The 23,280-nt window shown below is 44.4% G+C and overlaps 1 protein-coding gene across 1 annotated transcript; it reads left to right on the forward strand.

The window, feature by feature from the left end:
* The first annotated feature begins 1,334 nt into the window (after positions 1-1,334).
* On the forward strand, positions 1,335-6,597 carry ZIC1 (Zic family member 1). Its single transcript, XM_001105173.5, has 3 exons — positions 1,335-3,075; positions 4,561-4,724; positions 5,398-6,597. Exons 1-3 carry the CDS (start codon positions 2,094-2,096, stop codon positions 5,593-5,595), a joined length of 1,344 nt encoding a protein of 447 aa, XP_001105173.1. The 5' UTR covers positions 1,335-2,093; the 3' UTR covers positions 5,596-6,597.
* The last annotated feature ends 16,683 nt before the right edge of the window (positions 6,598-23,280 follow it).

Raw genomic sequence — 23,280 nt, forward strand, 5'->3', positions numbered from 1 at the left:
GTGTTATTTCTTTTTCTGCTCACTCATCTGAAGGTAAGTAAATTTTCTCTGGCGATCAAAAGCCTGGTCGGCAACAAAGACCGCGCCCGCTTTTTCCACCGTCCTGGTGTGGCGAGTTGCGGAATTTCAATAACTGTGACAAGGGTGACTGATTTGTGAACTAGAAAAGGTTTGAATGTCACAAAATTTACATTGGTCCTATCTACTGGGGATTTAAATACCAAAAAAGTATTCGGGGATCTCTAGGGAGCTTTGGGCAGCCCAAGGGAACAATGGCGCATTGGGAAATTTACAGTTTTACCTGAATGAAAGGGGCCCAAGTAGGGAACAGGAGTGAGGAGAGACAGGGTTAGCGGGGGCAGTCGAAGGAGACAACGGAAAGGGAGAAAAGAGAAAAATAATGCAAGACAGGGAAAAAGTAAAGGAAACTGACAACAACATTTCAAATTTGCCATTAAAAAACTCAAACCTCAATAACCTGGGAACTTAAGCGTTCATCCACCTGTGTGTGTGAATGTGAGTGTGTGTGTGTGTGTGTGTTTTGGGAGGGGGTGCGGTGGTGCAGGAAGTCTGATTAGATAAAAGCGAGAAATACAGAGGCTACCGGTTACACTGAGAAATTACATTTCTTGTAAAGAGAGCATAGTGCCCGTGTGCTCCCAAGATCTTAAATTATAAACAGGAGGGGGACCAAGCAAGAGGGAAACAAACTTCAAAAGGAGCAAATAACAAAAGCCTCTTTTGCTGCCCTTGAAGCGGGGGGGAAGGGGGAAGAAAGAAAAGAAAGTTGCTGAATCGGGACATTCTGGAAGTGCCTTTGCTGTGTTTACCAGCCCCATCCCCGCCTCCTGCACCCGGAGACGTCCGAAATCTCTAATCGCTCAGGGAAGAGCAGGTTTCGGGAAGGGCCGCGCGGGGGTGGTGGGGGCAAGGGAGAAGGAGGAATGTATATGACTGTGAGAAGGAAAAGACATCGTGGCAAAAAAAAAAAAAAAAGAAAGAAAGAAAAAAAAAAGAAAAGAAAAGAAAAAAGAAAAAAAGAAAAGAAAAGAAAAAAAAATTTCCGTGAGAAGAGGGAAAAAATTTGACTAAAAAAAAAGTTGCTACTCCTGGCAGCCCTGGTTTGTCAAAAGGGGATGTCAAGCGCTTTACAATACCTGGGATTGATGAGGCGGGCGGGCCAATGAGCTGCGCGCGGCGCCTCGGCGCGCCCTCCGTTGGCGCGGCAGCTGCGGGCGGGGGGAGTGCAAACGCACCAATGGGCGCCAGCGTCGGCAGCACGTGACACCTCCCCCTGCTCCCATTCATCAAGGGGGGGACGGTGTCGTCCTTTCAATTCATTTATCTGCAGGAATGATTGCTGCTATCAGTCTCGCGCTCACCGCCCGGCTGAGGAGGTGAAAGTTTCTCCCCAGGAAGATAAACCGCAAAAGACAATATTGTGCATGATTTGCGCCTTTTCTTTGGCTTTTTCTTTCTTTCTTCTCCCCCCACCCACTTTTTTTTTTTTTTTTTTTTTTTTTTTTGCAAAAAGCAGAGAGGGAAAAAAGGAGAGTGAAGGAGCGAGGAGGCGAGCGTGAGAGAAAGGAGAGAGAGAGAAAAGAAAGAGCGAGGGGCTAGTGGAGAAGTGAGGAGGGGCGCGCGGCGCGAGGCGGAGAGAGAGCGAAGCTGTCGCGGCTCTGGCGCTCACATTCCTCTATGCTACAAATCCAGGAGGAAGTTTTTTTGGGGGGCTGAGATGCTCCATGCCTTTCCCCGGGCAGCCTTGACGCGCGGCCCTCCCGGCAGAGACTAAGCGGCGAGAAAGTGCGAGCCGGGCCGGCAGGGTCTGCCTGGCGGGCGCTGGAGCCTGTCTTACTCGCGGCCCGCAGCCGTCCGGCTACTTTGCGTTTGGCCGGGCCAACGCCCGGGCGCGCCGCGCCGTTGCCTGCAGGCTAGGACTTCGCGAGGTGGGTCGACTCCCCCTCCCTCCTCCTCTTCTTCCTCTTCTTCCTCCTCCTCTTGTTCCTCCTCCTCCTCCTCCCGATTTTCCCTCCTCGGCTGGCGAGGGTGGGGGGGGCGGGGGAGGCCGGGGCTCGCCCCGAGCAGCCACGATGCTCCTGGACGCCGGCCCCCAGTACCCAGCGATCGGCGTGACCACCTTTGGCGCGTCCCGCCACCACTCCGCGGGCGACGTGGCCGAACGAGACGTGGGCCTGGGCATCAACCCGTTCGCCGACGGCATGGGCGCCTTCAAGCTCAACCCTAGTTCGCACGAGCTGGCTTCGGCCGGCCAGACAGCCTTCACGTCGCAGGCGCCAGGCTACGCGGCTGCTGCGGCCCTGGGCCATCACCATCACCCGGGCCACGTCGGCTCCTATTCCAGCGCAGCCTTCAACTCCACGCGGGACTTTCTGTTCCGCAACCGGGGTTTTGGCGACGCGGCGGCGGCAGCCAGCGCACAGCACAGCCTCTTTGCTGCATCGGCCGGGGGCTTCGGGGGCCCACACGGCCACACGGACGCCGCGGGCCACCTCCTCTTCCCAGGGCTTCACGAGCAGGCTGCCGGCCACGCGTCGCCTAACGTGGTCAACGGGCAGATGAGGCTCGGCTTCTCGGGGGACATGTACCCGCGACCGGAGCAGTACGGCCAGGTGACCAGCCCGCGTTCCGAGCACTATGCTGCGCCGCAGCTGCACGGCTACGGGCCCATGAACGTGAACATGGCCGCGCATCACGGCGCCGGCGCCTTCTTCCGCTACATGCGCCAACCCATCAAGCAAGAGCTCATCTGCAAGTGGATCGAGCCCGAGCAGCTGGCCAACCCCAAAAAGTCGTGCAACAAAACTTTTAGCACCATGCACGAGCTAGTCACGCACGTCACCGTGGAGCACGTAGGTGGCCCGGAGCAGAGTAATCACATCTGCTTCTGGGAGGAGTGTCCGCGCGAGGGCAAGCCCTTCAAAGCCAAATACAAACTGGTTAACCACATCCGCGTGCACACGGGGGAGAAGCCCTTTCCCTGCCCCTTCCCTGGCTGTGGCAAGGTCTTCGCGCGCTCCGAGAACTTAAAGATCCACAAAAGGACGCACACAGGTACGGAAACAGCTGCAGGACCCCTACCCATTCCCACTTGGGCCTGGGACCCAAACCGAAAGTCAGCGGCCAGGTCGCCCAAACGCAGCCTCGGTGGGATCCCGGGCGTCAGGTTCCGGCAGGCAGGCAGGGAAATTGTGCGCTGATTTTTAGTTTGGGGCTTGAAATTACGGGAAAAAAAAATCATATATGTGTATATATATATATCCACACAGAGGGCGGACGAGAAGGATCTGGGGATACAGATTGTTTAAATGAGAAACATAAAAGGTCGGAGAACAGGAAGCCAAACCTGGTTTGGCGGAGACCTTGGTGCTTTCGAAGCCGGGGAAAGTGGCTGGCTCCGGGCAGCCACGGAGGCGCCAGCTGCTCAGGCTGCAGACAAATCTAAACGCTTGCTTGCTGCCAACATCTCTCTCCGTGCACTTCACTGAGGACTTTGCCAAAGGAATGAGCTGAGGAAATTGAGGAGGCCGGATTAAGGGCGTAGAAAGAAACAAAATAGAGACAGAAAGAATTGAGACAGAGTGGGGAAAAGAAATAATTTGGGATTACGGAGACTTTTGGAGATTTATGCACATTTGAAGAGTTCAGTTTTAGTAGTGAGTAGTTTTAAGAGTGGGCTTGAGGGGTGGAGAAAGTCCGAGGAAGGCAAGGAAGACCTTTTTGTCTGTTAGACTCCGTGAGGGTGGTTTTCAAAACACCGGATTCCCCGTTTTGGCCTTTAAAAATAATTAAGACACAGGTCCGGAACAGTTAAAGAAAAAAAAAAAAAGTTCCCGCGAGCTCAGGGTTGTAGCCTGGCATCAGGCAAAACATTCTGGGCCCCCTGCCCCCACGAGGCCAGGAATTGGGTCTGCTTTCCTATTCTGATTTTCCCGGGTGAGGTCTGAGAACCGTGCTTGGGACTTCGGGTTTAACGCCCGAGTCAGGGAAGAATTTGCGGCGTTGAGTTCTCTACCGCCCAGATTACGCTATAAAATGCGAGTGTATGTAGGGAGTGGGGTGGGTTGGAGGAGGCGACGAGGGGATGCGGAGCGTCGGGGAGGGGGCAGGGGGAGGAGAGAAAAGCAATAGGGCAGGAGAATAAGCCGCAAACGTGAAAACTAGAAATCGGGAGCCAGGTGGAAGCAATTCGAAATCGTGTATATAACTCTGGGTAATACGAGTTTCCAGACCTGATGCTAAAAACTGACTCCTCCTCCTCCTCCTATTTTTTTTTTAAACCTAAAAATAAAATGTAGATCTAATTGTATTAGGGATTAAAATAGAGTTAAAATATTTATAATTCAACTGCAGATATAAGAATTTATTGACGTTCCAGGTTTTTAAACTTGCAAAAAGCGCTAATCCTGGGCTGCTGGCTTTATTTATTTATTTATTTATTTATTTGTTTTATTTTTTTTTTTACATTTGTTTAGTTTTTGAAAAACGGCCGCGGGATTTTTTTCTAATTAGACCCCTCTCATTCTACTTTCGCACCAGGGGAGAAGCCCTTCAAGTGCGAGTTTGAGGGCTGTGACCGGCGCTTCGCTAACAGCAGCGACCGCAAGAAGCACATGCACGTGCACACGAGCGACAAGCCCTATCTTTGCAAGATGTGCGACAAGTCCTACACGCATCCCAGTTCGCTGCGCAAACACATGAAGGTAATCGCCGCGCTCTCGTCGTCCCCTTTGAGGCAGGAGCTCTCTTGGCTCTCGGCTTGGGGTCGAGCGGCGAGTGGCAGCCAGGCGGTGGCGGGAGCCAGAGGAAGCAGGAAGGCAAAGGTTCCACTCAGTGGAGCTGGGCAGAGAGGGTAGGGCGGGACCTGGAAAAGGGGATGGGAGTGCCCAAGGCCGTTTTAAATTCTTGGTTTCACAATAAAAGTTAAAAGAGGCGAGTACGAGCAATGGCCGCCACTGAATTTGGCCCGGAGCTAGGGCTTTTGCTGGGGGTTGACGCTGCCGAAACTGCGGCCCTTGCTGCTGGCCGGTGAGACTCAAGAGTTGGACTCCTGCGCCCAGGCCTGAGCTCCGGCTCACCTAAACACGGGCAAGCAAAGTTCAGGGAAAGAAGGTGCAGTCTCTAGCCTCAAATCCACGCTCCCCCTTCCGAGACCTATTTTTCTTTTGTGAGTCTTGGGGACGCTGACTTTCCCGGGAGCACGGTGTCTGCAGGCCTGTGAAAGGGCACCAAGCCCAAGGTCCCGCTGATCGGGCCTCGCCTGTGTTCAGGGGGCTCCAAGAGGTCCAGGAGGAAGGGCACTCGCGGCAGTCGCCACTCTAGGCGGCCGCCACACTGGCTCTTTATGTCCGTAAAAACGCGACTTTATTCCTGCAGGTCCACGAATCCTCCTCGCAGGGCTCGCAGCCTTCGCCGGCCGCCAGCTCCGGCTACGAATCCTCCACGCCTCCCACCATCGTGTCTCCCTCCACAGACAACCCGACCACCAGCTCCTTATCTCCCTCCTCCTCCGCAGTCCACCACACAGCCGGCCACAGCGCGCTCTCTTCCAATTTTAACGAATGGTACGTTTAAAATCAGAAACAAAACACCGAACAAAACCCTATTTAAGAGACTGATCACACACGTATACACAACATTACTGAAAGAACCCTGCGAATCAAAACAACCCCCCACACAGACCCCGCAATCCTTTTTAAAAAATCTGCCAATAGACCCAGGACGAGTAACAGAGGAAGTATCAACCTTTAAAAATTTCCTTTCGCTTTCATTATTTTTCCTTTTTTGGCGAAGGCTTGGTACCCAAGGTGCGGTAGGGGGTCTAGGGGGAGGAGGCCACCTGACCAAATGCCGCCTACCCCGAGGGCCAGTTTCTTGTCGGATCCGTACGGGCTCTCTGGGGCTTCAGCTTTTTTTTCTTTGTTTTCTTGTAAATACAGAATTATTAGCTTAAAACTGTACTGTTGAATTCTGTAAATAGTTATATCGCGGTTGGAGCGGGTGGGTGGGATTGTGGCGTTGTGGTCTTTGCATTGGGGGAGGGGGGAGGGGCTGGGCGGGTGGGGGGAGGGGGAGGGGTGGGCGGCCGAAAGCCAACTGTTTGTACTGAATGGCAAGAATGTTCTAGTAAATGTGTACCAAAATGTGAATTACTTTGTACGATTACAGTCTCCACGTCGACCTAACCGAATATTATTGGTATTAATGTGCTTTTTTTGTATAAAGTGCAAACATTTCGTCCAAAAGTCTAAGTACTTTAGTGCAGTAAAATGTTGTTTCCCGTCCTGTCAAGAATTCGTATAGTACGAGCCTGGATCTGCGTGTCAAACTGTTCCATTTGTTTATGTAAAGTGATATTAAAAAAGATATAAACTATAACTGTCCGTTACTTTTGGCAAAAGATACAACCACATAATGTATATAATTCCTAGTTTCCATATTTATCCGCATGTAAAGGGCCGGTTTATCCATGTTACAGCTCTTCAATATTTATGGTTAGAAGAACTCGTATGTACACTTTAGTTTCCAGAACTGTTTGGTAACCTTTCGTACCTTATTAAAGATTCTTAAATCTCAGTGATTGTGGTAGGAATTTCTTCTTCACCCACCAGCAACCTGCTGCCTCTTCTGCCAGTCTTAAAGGGTCTCCGGAAAAGCTCTGCAGTCTCCCTTGCCTTCCCTTTCTGTCATTGCAGGTCGTATAAACGTGATAAATGAATGCTACCCTGCTGGCTCTGCGAGAGAGTGTAATTAGTATTTATATCAAAATTTATGAAACAAATTTTCGGTCGCGGTATAATTTAAATGACCTTTGCAGATGTAGAATAACAACCATAAAAATAACAGAAATAGATTGCACAGGCGACATCAATATTAATGTAGACGAATTGTCAGAAGCTCAGGGGCTCGCTCTGCAACATTGCAAATGAACTTGCAGCCGAGGGTTCCGCTGCCCCGTAGATTAAATTCCCCTGGCTGAAACCGAGTTGCAGATTTACAATATCACATTTTAAATTGCTGTCTTCAATTAAACCGTTTATGACCATAACTAATTTTCAGGATGTCGATGCATGCTTTTCCAGGCCTTCCTTCTTTGTACAAAAGTAAATGTCCATAAAGCGTTTCACTTATATTCTTCAAACATGATGCTAATTTAAATTAATTACTTCCTATGATATGTTATTATTCCTATGATTTTGCCAGTGTTATTAGTTCTCTCAAAAATACATCTAGGGAAGAGGATTATTTTAAGTAATTTGATTATCTTTCTATCTCTTTTATTTATTTCTCATTTACTTAAGAAATTCGTTCCATTGGTTGGCGTTGATACAGTAAATTTGTAAATGAGGAGACAATATAAAAAATCTAAATTACTTGTGCTTAATGACTGTGGCAGAACGCCTTTTCTCTAAATCAGATTGTCTTTCTTGCAGTTTAGTTTGATAGATTTGCAAGCTATGCTGCTTCCATGAAGTTAGCTGCGCTGGTAGGAACGCAGGCTTCTTTGTCTCTGGTTGTAGCTTGCATGATCGCCCCATTAGGCAGACAACGTAGCCGGAGATCACAAATCAGGCCCTTGGCTGTAGCTGCTAGGGTGTGGAGGTGCAGAGCAGGCGGCAGAAACTGACCTCACTGGGCAAGGAGGGCCGTGGACCTGATTCTTTAATATACTATATGTGTTCAGGAAGCCATAGACCATATTTGACTCTGAGAAAGAAAACAAGAGGAAAAACCCCACAAAGTATAATAACCCCTTAGGATACATCTATTTTAAAGTGAAATTAATTTTTCAGATTAAACCATTGGCCCATTACAAGATAAAAATGTTCAGTTCTCTTTAAGAATCTTTTGTTGACTTGTCTTTTCATGTCTTACTATTTATATTTGTCACTGTTAGTCAACAAAGTCTTATTTGCTGAGTAAGGACTTTGCTGCACATCAAACACTGGGGAGGGTGGTGTTTAACTTTTTAAAAATGTTATTCTGATTATAACAATAATATTGGCTTTTTCATGAAAAGAGCGCCACCTTGCAAAGTTTAGTGAGATTTATGGAAGTTGAATACCTAAGCAGGAACTGCTGCTAGCTCCAAAAATTTGTGAAGCAAAAGCTAGCCCCAGTTGGTTTGGAAGTTTGAAATTGATTAACAGAGTTGCATTTGAAGTGACTCCAGACATTAAGTATAATAGTTAAAAACAGAAAGAGGAATAAAGAAATCTCTTCTCTCTAGAAAAGATAACACTGCAATTAATAATCCTTCCCACTTTCATTGAGATCAGGTTGTCTGATAACCTGATATGAGTGTGATAATGACAAACATGGTAATAATGGTACTTTTGTAATTTCGCTGGTTTTTAAAAGAAAATAGTAAATGATGAGTTCGTCTTTTCTTTGAACATTCCTATTCCTAAGTGTAGTTTACCTCAAATTTGGAATTATAAGTGTCTAATTTTTGTTATGTATCTGATGCCCCTTTTGCTTTAATATCATAGTGTAATAATTAAATATCACACTATGACATATGATTTAAGTAGGATATTTTAACGATACATTTTAGGGGTAAGTGTGTACCTCAAAATGACTTCATATTTCAAATATCTATTTAGACTTTGAAGGCCAAATAATTTTTAAGAAAACATTTGAAGAGTAGTGCGTTAGCATTTGTGAATAATCTCACTCACAGCAAATAAATGTAATAGAAGCCAACATTTAAGGCAACCCTCCTGTGCATTCTCTTTTCCAACACCTATCACAAAGAAAAAGTCATTAATGATGTAGGTGGCCTAAAATAATGCTTCGAACTTAAATGTAGTCTATTATTTTGCTGGCACTTTTAATATTTGCTTCTTGAGATGTATTCTTCATACTTTTTTTCATGGACTATTAGGTTTTGAAATACACAAATGTGAATAGCAAAATATATTCTTAGACTCTGTTTAGCAGGAGCTGAAGATGCTGCAAATGGCCTGTTTCCTGTTTCTAGATTCTGACTTAGGCAGAATGCTTTCCTGGTTCGTTTTGTAATTGCATTGTATTCTGAATAATATCAAATGATTAGAACAGCTAACAAGTTATTAAAAAGTTATGTTGTGTCAACAGAAAATGCCTGAGTACAAGCAATCATATTTGAGAAATGAAGAGAAATGAGTTGTGGTATGTGTGTATGTGCATTTATAGAGCAAGCATATAAATATACAAGCACCATTTATGTGGGGGCTAAGTAATTTTCAAACATTTCAGATCCTTTGTTTTCTTCTTCAAAAGCTACCCCCAACTGCTTTAAGCGTTTGCAGCTGATGATTTTGATTTTTTAAAGTCAAGCATTCAAGTTAACCTTTAAAAAGCAAACCACCTCCAAAAGAAAGATGTAACCTTTCAATTGCCCCATCTGCTTATCTTTTTTTTTTTTTTTTTTTTTTTTTTGCTGACAATGAAAGTAGCACTAACCTTCTTTGCTGATGGGCCTGGCATTTAGATGCTTTTATTGTGAAGTTTTCTCAGAACTTTTAAAGGGCTGGCCAGAGAATTATACCCTCAAGTACCTCACCTAGCCCCCAAACCTTCCAGAAGTTTTCTTTTTGAGGCCAACATTAAATCAGTGTCTGGGACCCCTTGTGAGTCAGTGCTGTTGGAGTTGTTACCTGAGCATACTGCTGTTCAGGAAGTGAGTTAGAGAAGGCCCTAGACCTTAAAGAGAGGATTTAGTTTAAGATGTTATGAGGAGTTACTCTATGTGGTCTGGCACGCTCAAAATAAAGGCACTTGTGCCCTTGGCTGTGGACTAGATATAAAGACATCAGCTCTTACACATTCCTAACTTCCATTTCTTTTATTTTTCCAACTTAAAATACTGATTACAAATTTATCTCCTCCTCTCTCAGTACAGAGTTCTGTCTTCCTTGTAGCATCAAATGTAGTTAGTTCTTAGAATTATGTGTTCATATTTGAGGGGGTAAAGCGTTTTCATAAAGATAGTCACAGTTGATATCAACTGTTTTAGAATTATTGAAAATAGTGTGGCAATGGAAGGATTGATCTTGTCTGTGCCTCAAGCCGCTAAAGGTACAAGTTACCCATGAGAGTCTCTCTTTCAGCTTTTTAACCACCCTGTCCATCTTCTGTAATATGTACCATTTAAACTAGTTAAATATAGAAAGTAGGGTTATTATGGGTAAGCATACAGCAATTTTTAAAAAAATGATAACCACTATTTTGGGCCAAGAAATACAAAAAATGTTAACTTCCTATGTCACAGTCAATCCTTTTCCTCAAAGTTTATTGCAAATATAATGGCGTAATAGGTGCAAATTATGAATACTGTTCTCCTTAAATCTATGCAAGGCTGGTTTGCTCCAGAGTCTCTTCCTTAGCAAGAGGAAACACACCAGGCCAAACCAGAGGCTATTTTTACTGTGGAAGCTGGGATCTGTCATCAGTTCCTAAAGTTGATATCCATTTTAGAGTGAAGAACTAAAACAGTATGAAGTTTCCAATTGATGTTATATACTAAAGGTGAGTTTTTAAAAAACCGGACTTAGCTATCTAGAGTGGAAATATCATTTGGCAGTGAAGATGCTACAGACTGTGTGTCAACTGTTCACAATACTTTGGTTGCCTCTGATGGTTGTGAGACATCTCTGTAAGCATGTGCAGGAAAATTCACGTGTTGTGAAAGTTACACAGTGACATTTTCACCTACAGTACACACAAGAATCAACTATTGAACATGGGTATAAACATATTGGAATCAATCTTTAAAAACAACAATAGCAAGCAAACCCAAGCCGTCCGACCTTAGCAAACTTTAAAAACCTGTTATTTTACATCTTTCTTTTGTGTATCAATGTCCATTAAGTTACAGAAAGCGGGAACGTAAACGGCGAGAGAAACTTGCATCGCGATTCCTTTCTAAACGTGTTCCGTTCATCCGGGAAAATCTAGCCTCTGACTAAGAAAACTGAAAGTTGTGGAGAAAGGACAGGGGTGAGATGAAGTGCGAAAAGGGAAATTTTTGCATTGGTGGATTTATTGAAAGCATGGAAACAGTCTTCGGGGGTAGGTGTAGGGGGTGCAACAGCGAGACTTCCCCACAATACCTCCACGGAAAGCTGGGTCGTCAGCATTTGAGGGACCCTCCAGCCACCCGCAGCCCGGCGGGGCGCTTTCCAAATCGTGGCGGCAGGCTCTGGCCAGGCAGGGCGAGATGTGCGCATGCGCGGCCTGCGGCCCGCGGTTCCACGTGCTGATGAATATGCATGAGACTCCCCCGCCCTCGCGGGCTGGAGAGAGAACCACGCAGAGGCTCCGGCCTGTGAAAGTCTCTGGCTAGGCTCCCAAAATAGTGCGGCAGGGTAGCTGCACGTGTTTGTTTTCAAACCGCGCTGGTTTAAGTGAGTTCACAATGCCGAGCCGACAGCAGAGGCTAGAGCAACCTGGGGCTGCTGCCATTGGAATGGCGACTTGAGCGGGCCTGTCAGGGCCTCTCCTTCGCTGAGGGCCGGGGGCTGCGGCCTGCTGGAGCCCCAGCCGGCCACACCGCAGTGCTTCGGGTGGCTGGGCTTCCGGTTCACACCGGGCCTATCAAGGAGGCCTTCTTCTCTTATCCTCTCCCAAGCCGGAGCTGTAGCCCCGGCTGTTCTCATATCCCTAGCCCCTCGGAGAAGACTTAGCCTGCCCCTAGTCAGAGCTCAGGCCCGAGGTGACCGGGCAGCGGCATGGGGGAGGTTTCCTAGGCCCTACCCTCATCCTTTGCCCAGATCTAAGTCTGGGTGTCGGCTTGTCTTTGTCTCTCCGCCTCTCTCTCCCACTCTTTTTTCCTAGTTCCTCTTGCTCTCTGGCATTTCCCCAGCCTCCCACCGCCCCCTTTGGGATACTAGAAGCCATTTGCTTGAACGACTGTTCCATGGTTTCCACTTGACCCTTTGCAAATAATACTAGTCAGCTTGCCTGTCTTGGAGTTGAAATGGTGCTGTTAAATCCAAACGTGCTTAAGTAGTGCAAACGTCGGGACTGGTGGAGGATCTGCCCTGGCCTAGAGACCAGAAAGTGTAGGGTTTGGTGAGAGACACCTGAATTCAGTCGCTGGATTATTGCTTTCCTCTGTAGTGACGTCCTTGGGGATCTGCATGGTATTTTGTGGCCAATGTGCTGACATTTCCAGAGTGAGCGTATAATCTGTCTAGGTGGAGTGGCCAACGCTTGTAAACAAAGAGGAGGGGCAAGGGAGGGTCCCTGGGTCACTCCAAACTCTGACCGAGGAACATCTACAGCCTTTGGGTGTTTTAGTCAGCATCCTGGGTCCCATAACAACAGTAGTGGTTGCCGACAGATTCCAATCCTACTCTAGATTTTTACTTTCAACTGAAGAGATAGACCCACTTTGTGGAGTCTATCATTTCATTTCCCCTTACTGGGAACAGGAGATGCCTAGGTCAGTGCCCGGCTCGCACTGCAGTTTATCCCAGGGCCAGCTCCATCTGTGCCAGTTCTGGAATACGGGGACCACAGTATCATTTCACCTGACAACCACAACTCCCCAAGCCTTCAGCGTGGAACCTGAGGACGCAGGGAGGGAGGCTTTGGAAATGTTCCTTCCAGGACAGTGCCTTTCTTCCTACCCAAACTCCCGAGTCTCCGAGCTCAATAACGCAAGGATGGCTGAAGAGCATCTGCTCCAGGTCTCTTTGCCGGACTCAATGACCCTCACCCACTGCCACCGAGTGCTAGGCCCACAGAGGCCTGGCAGAAGCCACTCACCCCTCACTACTCATGACTAGGAGGAAAGTGGCCGGGGCATGAGGATTTGAGTTCTTCTGTCCTAGGGTTCTGGAAGCCAGGGCTCCCAGCGTTTAGTCAGGGGCTCAGAAACCCTTGTTTCTCCAAACCCCCACCACAGGGACCACCTCAGAAGAAACCCATTCGTGATTTGGGTCCTTTTGTGTTTGAGTATTGTGAAGAGTGGGCTATTTAGACTCTGCGGACTCCAAGCTAACGATGACCTGTGTGGGCCTCGCTCTGAACGGAAAACTCAAACCCAGCGTGGGTTCTTGCGTCTTTCCCAAAAGGCCAAGGCCCAAAGAACCCTTTTCATTTGGCGAGGGGCTTGAGGGAAGGGAGGGGCGGGGGCGGGAGCGGGTCGGGGTCTGCAAGCCAGCGGCCCGGCGCAGAGGACTTGTCCGGCTGCTCAGCTTGGCAGCTAGCGTCCGTGCCGGCAACGCGGGTACCCGGGCTGGAGAGTGGCGCCGTCCCTCCCCCGCCCCCAGGCGTCCCTGGGGTCGGCGCCAGAGCCTGGGAGCCCCGGAGGCTCTGGCTCGATGGCGGCGAGGCGGGCTCTGGGTCCTCTCCCGGCCAGGCCGAGCTTAGTATGTGGAGGCGGCGGCGGGAGTGTGGGCATGGACCAAGGGAAGGGGGACCCCCCCAAACCGCACTGGTGCTTTCCTTTCCCTCCACTCGCGCCGTAGCCCTCCCCAAATTGCCCGTCTCCGGTAGGACTGAATCTGTCTGCTGGCCTCTCAGCTACCAACTTTGCCCGAAATCTAGATCCCAGACCTGGTAAGTCGCGTTCCTCCCCTACCCCGCCCCACCACCTCACTAGCGGACGCGGCCCGCGACAGCGTGCGCGCGCGTGGCCTGTGGCGCGCGCCGATGAGTTGGGCTGATTTGGAACTGCCGCGCCAATTCGTCCTCTGCCGCTGGGGTGTATACGTTTACACGCGGTACACTCCAGGGTAGTCAGGATTGTCTCGGGGCCCCCCAGTGAGGCGGGAGCGAAAAGAGTGCAGGCCCACTCTTCTGGATCCTCTTGGTCCTGTGGACACCAAAGCCATCTTTTAAGAATGAGCTTTCTGCTGGTCTCTAAAAGAGGAAAGGGGGAGCGGGGGAAGAGAATTGTCCCTTTCCCTAAGCAGTTTCTAACCACTAAGGTCTCCAACAAAGTTTACTGGGCGGTTTCCATTTGAATGCTGTGAAATTGTTACTATTACTATTTTAAGTTAAGGTTTCTAAGAGTCATAGCTTTTCAAATATATGTGCCTCTTGAGGATGCTTCGACAATTACCTTGTCCAGTGACTGCACTCCCTTCCCACTGGAAAAAATAAACTTAATTTTTCAATAGTTGCTTTAGGTCATGTCGTTTACATGTCACTAATGTGAAGAAAGAAGTCAATAAAGAAAAACAGCCTTGGCGTTTCTAGTTGGAGCTCCGTACGCTTTATTATTGAAATGTGAAAGATGGATTTTGGGGTGGGAGGGGGAGGTAGGGCGCTGGAAGACTGCTTTTGAACCACAGTGCCCTGTTGCAAGGGGCTGACCTTTGGCTGACACGGCCACGGAGCGGGCCGTTCGTTAACGAGGATTTGATACATTAGACATTCGAGCTGGGCGTGTAAACCTACACTCTCAATCCAGATTTCGCTCAAATTAGTGTTCGAGGAAATGATCTTTCTAAGTCCTGAGGCTTAATCAAGTGCCAGGCAGCCCGATTGCTCCCTGAAAAGGGCAGCGAAGGACACCGGGTAAAAGACACATTCCTAGCTCCTTAAAAACAAAACAAAACCCCCCAAATAAAAACGACAACAAACATGCAAAACAAAGCAAAACAACAAAACAGAAACATTTTTTGAATAATTCCTAAAGTCCTTTAAGTCGCCACTTTGAGGCAATGCTTATAAATAAGGTTAATCACCTCTTTTTAATGAATTCTGTTCTGAGAAATCCTAACACCAGTCAAGACTGTGAAGACAGTGTCACAGTTATGGCAATACTTTTTTTGAGATTCATATGTGTGTGTGTTTCTGTTTTACTCGCTGGAGATACTAGAGTGTGACAATTTATATCCACCAGGCAGTGGGGCACATGGAAAGGGGATAGTCACAGGTTTTTAAAGCCTTTTGAAAGTAGATGCGTCTCGATTTAATTTGGTTCGACTTATTCCCAGACTTTGGAGCTCAGAAAGGGAAGGCAGGCTGGCCACTAAGTCCCTGGTCTGGTGCTCTGCGGCTGAACCTGCAGCGTTTCGGCCTCACAGATGGGGCTGGAGTTGGAGACGTCGCTGCGGCCAGGACTGGGAGGCCACTTGCTTGGCGGGTGAGGCGGCTCACCCAGTATTTATTGACCGGCTCGGCAAAGGGGTTCTTTTACTTCAGTTGTCATTAAAATTCTAAGTTTTAAAAGCGCATTCCCAGAAAATGCTTTTATTCTCTTTCCCCCAATAACAGAGCCCGCTAACTGCTTTCAACTGGAGAAGGGGAGAAATTCACTCCTGCCCGAGTTCCCGCCACTGGTGGAAGCGGGAGGGCGAAGCGAAATTGTGTTCTAGCTCTGAGCCCCGCAGCCCTCCAATGGCTGACTTCCTTCAGCTGCTGTCCTGGGGTGCAGATCGCAGCGGCAGAGGCAATTTTCCGCACCTGAGTGTTGTTTTCTGCCGCCGGGTTTTGCCGGAGCCATGCAGGCGCGGTTCCTGGGACCTGAATTTATTCCAAGAGAAAACGCAAAAAAACATCAGTTGTGGTCTCAAATCTTTATTCAGGGAGTCTCTGCCTCACTCCCCCCTGTCCTCCGGCTGTAGATGAAAAGATGGAAAGTTAAATGAGAAAGGCAACCACTATCATGAAAAAAAGATACTCTGAGGATTCCAGGGAAGAGAAATTATTCCCCAACAGCCTACGCTGAAGAAATCCAGAGAGGATAGGGCCCTTGAGAGCTACAGGGTTTTTTCCAGACGTAGTTCTGTAGACTCAGTCCCAAGCATGCGCCGATGGCTTCCCAAACTCGGGTCCCCCGACTCTCAGTACACGGGCAACTGCGGGAGATTGAACACACTTTTCTAGACGATAGAGTCCAAGATCCCCCTTGGAAAATCAAACCTTTCAATAATCTTGATAACTCCCCAGTGTGGGAGGGTTGTAAAAGGTGAGAAGAATGGGGAAAGAAGGAAAAGTTGGAGGAGGGTGGGAGAGTAAGGAAAGAGGGAAGACTGTGGTTAGTTAAGTGCGAGGTCAAGTTCATTTTCCCTCAGTGGCGGGTTCCAGCACCAGCTCACGGATGAGAAACTCTCCGGGATCTCCAACTTCCAAGTTGTGTCAAGTTGAGGTAGAAACGGTGGGTCCATTTCGTTTAAGGTCCACGTTTTTGGAGTCAGTGGAAAACAGTATTACGTTGACCCATGTAAGAGTGGAGGGAAGGAAGCACTCACTGTTCATAGACTTGCCCTGTTTCTCCCTGGTTCTTTTTTCTAGAACTTTAACCCCGTTTTACCCCAGGAGCCTATAACGGGTTTGGGCCTCCAGACTCTGTCGCAGTCTAAAGTGCCTGTGAGTCCCCCGGAGCAGCAAACGCTGCCATTCTAACTGCGACAGGACTTTCGGGCGAGTGCGAGGAAAGCCCCTTTCGCCAGTTCTGAGGTTTTATCCGACCCTGCACAGGACTCCCTCCCCGCATGCCCCCGGAGCTCCAGTCCAGGCCACCCGGGGGCTGCTGGGGACCTGACGCAGGCAGCTCAGCCACTGACGTCAGGGGCTGCCGGCGGCTGGAACCCGAGTCCAGGCCACAGGCGCCCGGCGTGGGCATCATTAATTATCAGGCACGAAATGTTGCAAAGAAAGCTCAAGCTATTCTGCTGGCAACCGATAAATATATATATATTTTTCTTCTGGCAGGAGGCAGCGGGAAAGGAAAAGGTAAAATGCAATAAGAAACAGTGATTTGGTTTCTTAAGGCGTTGTTACTAAGTTCTCACCCTCCTCCCTCCAGGTCTGCCCCTTGGGTCCACTCTTTTGTAGGTATGAGCTCCGCACTTTCCACTTGGTGTGGGGGATTCCTAGTGGAAGTGTCAATATTTGTTCTTGTGGGAACCACATTGCTACAATTTCCTTGTAGATTCCAGCATGAGGGGCTGTCAGCCGAAGGGTATTTGCTTCCTAAAGCTGGATTTATCTTGTTCATATCACCCCTTCCGTTTGGTCAGATCCTTAGCCAATATCTGATATTATTATTGTTATTATTAAATAAAAAGGAAACAAAAACAGCCCCTCCCCACACCAACAAGGCCAAAAGAAATGAACAGTGAAATTCGGCATCAGGAACATAGCCTTTCATTTGTTACAGCAAAAGCACTTTTCCTTTTTTTCTTTTGTTTTAAAAAGAATTATAAGAAGTAGCTTAAAAAAATAGAATTTTAGGGAGCAATAAAGTCTTCAAAATCACATGCGTTCTTGGTTCTAGTTCCAATGCATTTTCAAAATCCTTCTTCTGAGGATCATTGCCGAATGAATACAGGACAGAGCAGGGTTGTTGTGAAGCGAATTCTCTCTTGGGCTCTTCCTTGCAAAGTGAAAAAAAAAAAAAAATGTCATTCATAACGGAATTCCACAGGTGATAGTAAAGTGATTTGCTGGAAAAAGAACAAAGAGAAATTAGAATTAAACGTTAAAACCTACCCAAATTTAGATAATTTTTATATAAGTGGAAACAATGCTCTGCAAATTCCAGTGACTTGACTATTATCTCATTTGTCATAACTAATTTCCTTGAAATTAACTGACTGAATTAAAAACTCCTCCTGGAAGAAATTGTGTAAAAAAATAGAACTCACATGTATCACTGCATATTGTCAGTAAATAGCAGTTCTTGAAAATATAAGATTATCTTTGTAAGTATGCATGTAAATGTATTTGTCAGTTATCTACAGGGTCAGAATAAAAAGCTCTTTAGTTATATTTTATAGGAGGTACAAATATCCAGAAAAGTACTTTATAGGGCAACTTGTTTAGTGTTTAATAGACAGAAAAATCAATGAACTAAATTTTAATTTTCTTTTGGAAATTTCATATCACTGTAGATGGGCTTTTATCCAGAATTATGTTGGTGGTGATTTTATTCTTAACTTAGTGATTTATTTTTAACCATTAATTACATGGTAAACACTTAACACATATATATTGATTTCTCAGAAATGTGTAATAATTACTTTATAAAATAGGAGTGAAAAGGAAGCTCATTCTCATATAAAGGATAATATATTTGTGGTATTTAAATCTTTATGAAGGTGAATTTTAGAAAGCTAAGTTGGTCACAATAATACATGTATAAAATTTCATAAACATGCATCAATAAAAACATTCAGGAGTTGGTGTGTTAAGAGTATTAGAAAAAAAGAGATACCTGCACAAAAATAAGAACAATGAAAAGAAACCTCATTTGGGATAAATAAAAACAAGTAAAAGTTCAGCATCCAAATTTTTTTCTTTAACGATTATTAACTATTTTTACAGCTTGTAATGCCTAGACTTTTATTTAAAATTTCAAACATGTGTGTTAATGAGATTGAAAAATATTTGGAATTGAGGGCAACAGTTAATCAGCATTCAGGAACTTCAGTGCTGTGTTTCTGTTTTATCTACCACTTCTTTCACGTACTATAAATCCTTCTTGAGGACTCTGCTATTTTTGGTACAGCAGGCTGAAATTTGTGGGTCTACGATATATTGCAGACTATGTGTATAACACTTTGGCCAGAAAAAAATCCCAGGAAATCCACTAGATTAAAAAATTCAGCTAATATTATTATGGTTTTCAAATCAATAAATATTTACAGATTTACACCAATAATTAAATGGAAGTGTCAAATTTTAATGTCATTATGTGTATTTGCCTTCAAATAGGTGACTTGTACAATTTAGACAATATTCTATTGGGGTTATGTGATTTTTGGTGATGTTTCAGTTATGATTTCACTCTCTGATCTGGTAAAGTCAGTTGATGTCCTTAGCTCTTAGCTTTTTTACTTGTTAACTTCAGTGTCCTGGACAACATGCTTTCTACATTTTTGTACAGTTCTGAAAGGAGTGATTTGGCTTACTCTTGCTTATCGATTAAAAGAAAAGAAACTTTTAAAGATAGTATTTTATTCATAAAAACATTTAAATAAGGGTAGTCTACTTAATTGACTTGGGTATAAATGCAGTTAACTAACAATTCATACTGTGAAACCTCATTGTTAAAATTTTTCTTTTTCTGAGAGTCTTGTTTCAGAAATAAGCACTCTGTTAAACAAGGGAAATTACAGAAAACCTACCTTTCTCTCTTAGTTTGAAAACAAAATACTGTCCTAATGTTTTATTTATGTGAATAATAATGCATAATATTTTTCCGAATAGGGGATAGAATGTACCTACAAGATGGAAGCAATGTTAAATTCAGTTGTTAAAGGGCATGCATTTGGTAGAGTGTGAACTTTAGGTTCTGGACATTCATAAATATATGTGAAATATGTTTGCTATATTCACTGAACGCTATATAAATCTCACTATGTTAAGCAATAAAAATAAGAGGAAAGCATAACAACTCTTCTACATATTCTTATCGCTGGATCAGTGTGACGAGTAAAATATGTTGAGTACATTATTCAACCTACAGGTTCTGCAGCTGTGGCTTGTTACTTACCTATCAGCTGACTGCACCTGAATGGATTGATTGATTGATTAATTAATTAACTCAAAAAACATTAAAGACAAATATGACCATTGTTATATAGACTATTGCATTTCAAAAATAAATTCCAAATACTTTCTTCACGCCAGGAATTTAACAGGAGAGACATATATAGTTAAACCATATACAAAGTAAAATATAGTATTTGCCAGAAGAGAAGCATACATGAAATTAGAATTTTTAAACTTTTTGATTCTCTTTAGAAGATGTTGGGTGTCACGTGCTCTTTTCAATAAGAACAAAATATATCCCAAACTTCTCCTTCATCCATCCCCTGTTCCCTTCCCCTTCTGGCCTCTTCCTCCTTCTCTTCTCCTCATCCTAGCTCTGGAACCTAAGGCAATATGAAATTTTTAAAAGGTGCTGTGAGCTCGCTGTCTGAATCCTCTCTAGGCCTCTGTCTTTTGGAGGCAGTTTTGTCGGCGTGCCCATCTGCAGTCAGCTAGCTTGGACTCCCATGATGGGCTTAGACTCTGTGAATGCTGGGCCCCAGGGCTGGTCAGAGCATTTTGCTCCCAGGATGTCCACTTCATGGTTGAAGGGTGTCAGACCAAGCAGAGATCAAGTTCTAACAACTCCAGAAAAAGATTTGAAAAAAAGACACTGCTTGGCCATCAGAACACTTAAACTTTGCAGAATTATGCAGTATTCCTCCCCCTTTTATTACTTGTTAGATTTAAATACAGATTTCCTTGTCACTAGCAAATAAGCCTTTTCTTACTTTTATTACAGTTCAGTTGTTCATTTTTATTCAGCTTAAAGTATTTACTATAAAAGTGTTGGGACTCACAAATTTTTCATAAATTTTCAATTTATTCTGAAATATTAAGTCACATTTTTCCTTTCCCTGAGACTGACTTGTTCTCTGGCAGTATTTTTAAAGAAAATGTTATGTCCTGCTTTTAACATCGATAGTAACCCTCATGAAACCAGGGAATAATTCATGTTCTCTGAAACTGGTTGCATTCAAATTCTATAAATTCCTGTTTTCACTCCTTTGTTGCTGTTCTTTGATTCAATTGGAGAGTGGTGTAACATACAGCAGTTCGATTAGTACTTGCTAGCTGTTTAGATGAGTGGATTTGGGCAGGAGCATTTGCAAAGAGTGTTTGAATACTTTGTTTTGTGTATATTTTGTCGTTTTCATGTGATTCATGTTCTCTTTATAAAAAATTATTTTGAACAATTTTAAACATATACACAAATAGAGAGAATAATATAATAAACCTCTATCATCCAGCTTCAACATTTATCAATTTATGGTCAATCTCATTTTGTATATACTTCCATTCACTATTCTCCTTCAAGATTATTTTGAAGCATATCCTAGATATCATATTATTTATATGCAACTATTTATTATTTAACTGATATATAGTTAATGATTGTTACCAAGCAAATGGCTTTCAAAGACAACTAGTATGTTTTCTGAACACTGCCTGGTTTGAGGTTTTGCGTCATTATTCTCACTCCTTTTAACAAAGTGCTGCATTCGATACCAGAGCCTTTATTAGCCGCTGGAATCAAGAAGCTCTGTAGTTCTCTAGAGGAAGAGGATAATTTAGTTGATTATCATTATAATCAATGAAAATGGAAGCTTCAAGTGGGAAATCTCATAATTCTCAGGGCCCAAGAAGTATGGTAGAATAAAAATAATTCATTCAAAAATTTCTGAGTGTAAGAAGATATGGTAAGAATTTGTGGGTTTTTTTGAAAAAAAAAATCATATGAACTTGTACTGGTATAAAGAAAACTATGGTGTGAAAAACTGTCACTGAAAACCACTGGATTTCAGCCTTGAGCTACCTACAGCAACTTCCCAATTATCAATAAAACAATTCATGTGTTTATGCCTGAGATTTAAATGTAATTTTTAAACGTCATTAAATTATATAAAACCATATGTTGTGGCTTTTTTTTTTTAAGAAATAAAGCACTTATCTTTTAGAGATCTATGCTGAACTATTTATGGATGAAATGATATGATACCTGGAATTTGCCTCAAATAGGTGTGGGTGAGAAGGGAGTGAGTGAATGTAAGAAGAACCAAGATTTTCATTGCTGGGTGATGGGTACTTGGTAATTCATGATAGTATTTTCTCTTCTTCTTCATAGGCTTAAATTTTTTCTTAAAAATTGTTAAATATGACATGTAAAGACAGGAAAAATCCCCTAAATGTTGACATATCCATTTCTCTATCAGCAGAGAAGTCAGAAGTTTTAATGAAAATGTTTGAACTTTAAAATTTGAAGGTTACAAGTTTGTTTCTCTCATCCTGGGCAACCTAGATATGTAGTTCAACAAAGCAGTGAACCTCTCTCAATCTTGAATTTCACATGTATAAAAATACTCCCTCTGGTTTACATAGGGACTCATATTTTTCCAGGCCTTCTTATATATTACATATCAATTTGTAACACCTTGCAAGAAAACGATATTATTTAATAATTTAAACTTGCAGTTACTTGAATGTTTGTGATCTAATTGTTCTGACATCTATGGAAATATCTAGTTGTTACATTCTGCTAGTAGTTTTTTTCCGCATTGATTATGACAAAACTTCTCTCAGTATGTGGCAAAAATAATGATAGTTATAGTTTTTAAAATGAGATTATTGCTATAGCATAGTGCTGGGCCATTCACTTTCCTGGTGGGAAACGTGGAGTTTTGAAGTTCAGAATTAACTCCTGCCTCATTGTTTCTTCTTCCGTAACATAGTTGATCTTTACACTTTATTTCCAGGTCATTCCTGCTGGAGTTTGAAAACACATTCACATGCTCAGCTATAATTCATTATGAAATGTGGGATTAAATGATAATCTTCGGATTTGGGTTTTTATGGTAGGCCTTTATTTTTAGTTTACATTGTTGTTCCCCATTTTATAACCAGATACGGAATATTAGAGATGAGAACAAGCAAGTCGTGCAAAGTGGCAAAATTATCTTTCTGGCTCACAAAGTGTAATACTGTCTTAGTTTTCTTCCCTGAACTTGCTATAACTAGCTTTTACTGTCTGAGACCTTAATATCTTCTAAGGTCTATAGCCCTAGACCCTACCATGAGACCAGGACATTAGAAGCATCCTAGTTCTGTCCCCATTGGAGCTAGGTCCTGGTCAACACATCTCCAGCAGCAGTGGTTCTTCTTATAGAACTCAGAAAAAGGGGCTTATCACTGTGTTATGCCTGCCGTAACAGAGCTTTGGTACCAAACTATATCTGAACAGGCCCAGTTTGGCATCAAATTACTGACCTTCCCGCACCCATTCTTTGCAGTCAAGTAAGCTTTCTCTAGACCAGTGTTTCTCAGGACTTGCATCCAAATCACCTAGGAGGTGTTTGTTAAAAATTCCTGGGCATCACTTTAAGTCTAATAAACCAGAATGCCTGGGGTAGGGGTGGTCATCAGAAATCTGCGTTTTAATAAGTTATATTTAATATTTTTTTTGAGACAGAGTCTTACTCCAGTCTCACAGGCTGGAGTGCCATCAGTCTCGACTTCTCAGTCAATCATCCCACCTCAGCTTCCTGAGTAGCTGGGAGTACAGGTGCACTACCACACCTGGCTATATATATATATATATACACATATATATATTTGTATGTTTTAGTAGACACTGGGTTTGACCATGTTGCCCAGGTTAGTCTCAAACTCCAGGGCTCAAATGACCCACCTCCCCCAGCCTCCCAAAGTGTTAGGATTACAGGTGTGAGCCACTGCTCCCTGCCTAGTATTGTGCTTTAAAACTGCCTGATGCTTGTATTTTCT

This window comes from Macaca mulatta, chromosome 2, assembly GCF_049350105.2.
Source record: "Macaca mulatta isolate MMU2019108-1 chromosome 2, T2T-MMU8v2.0, whole genome shotgun sequence".
NCBI lineage: Eukaryota > Metazoa > Chordata > Mammalia > Primates > Cercopithecidae > Macaca > Macaca mulatta.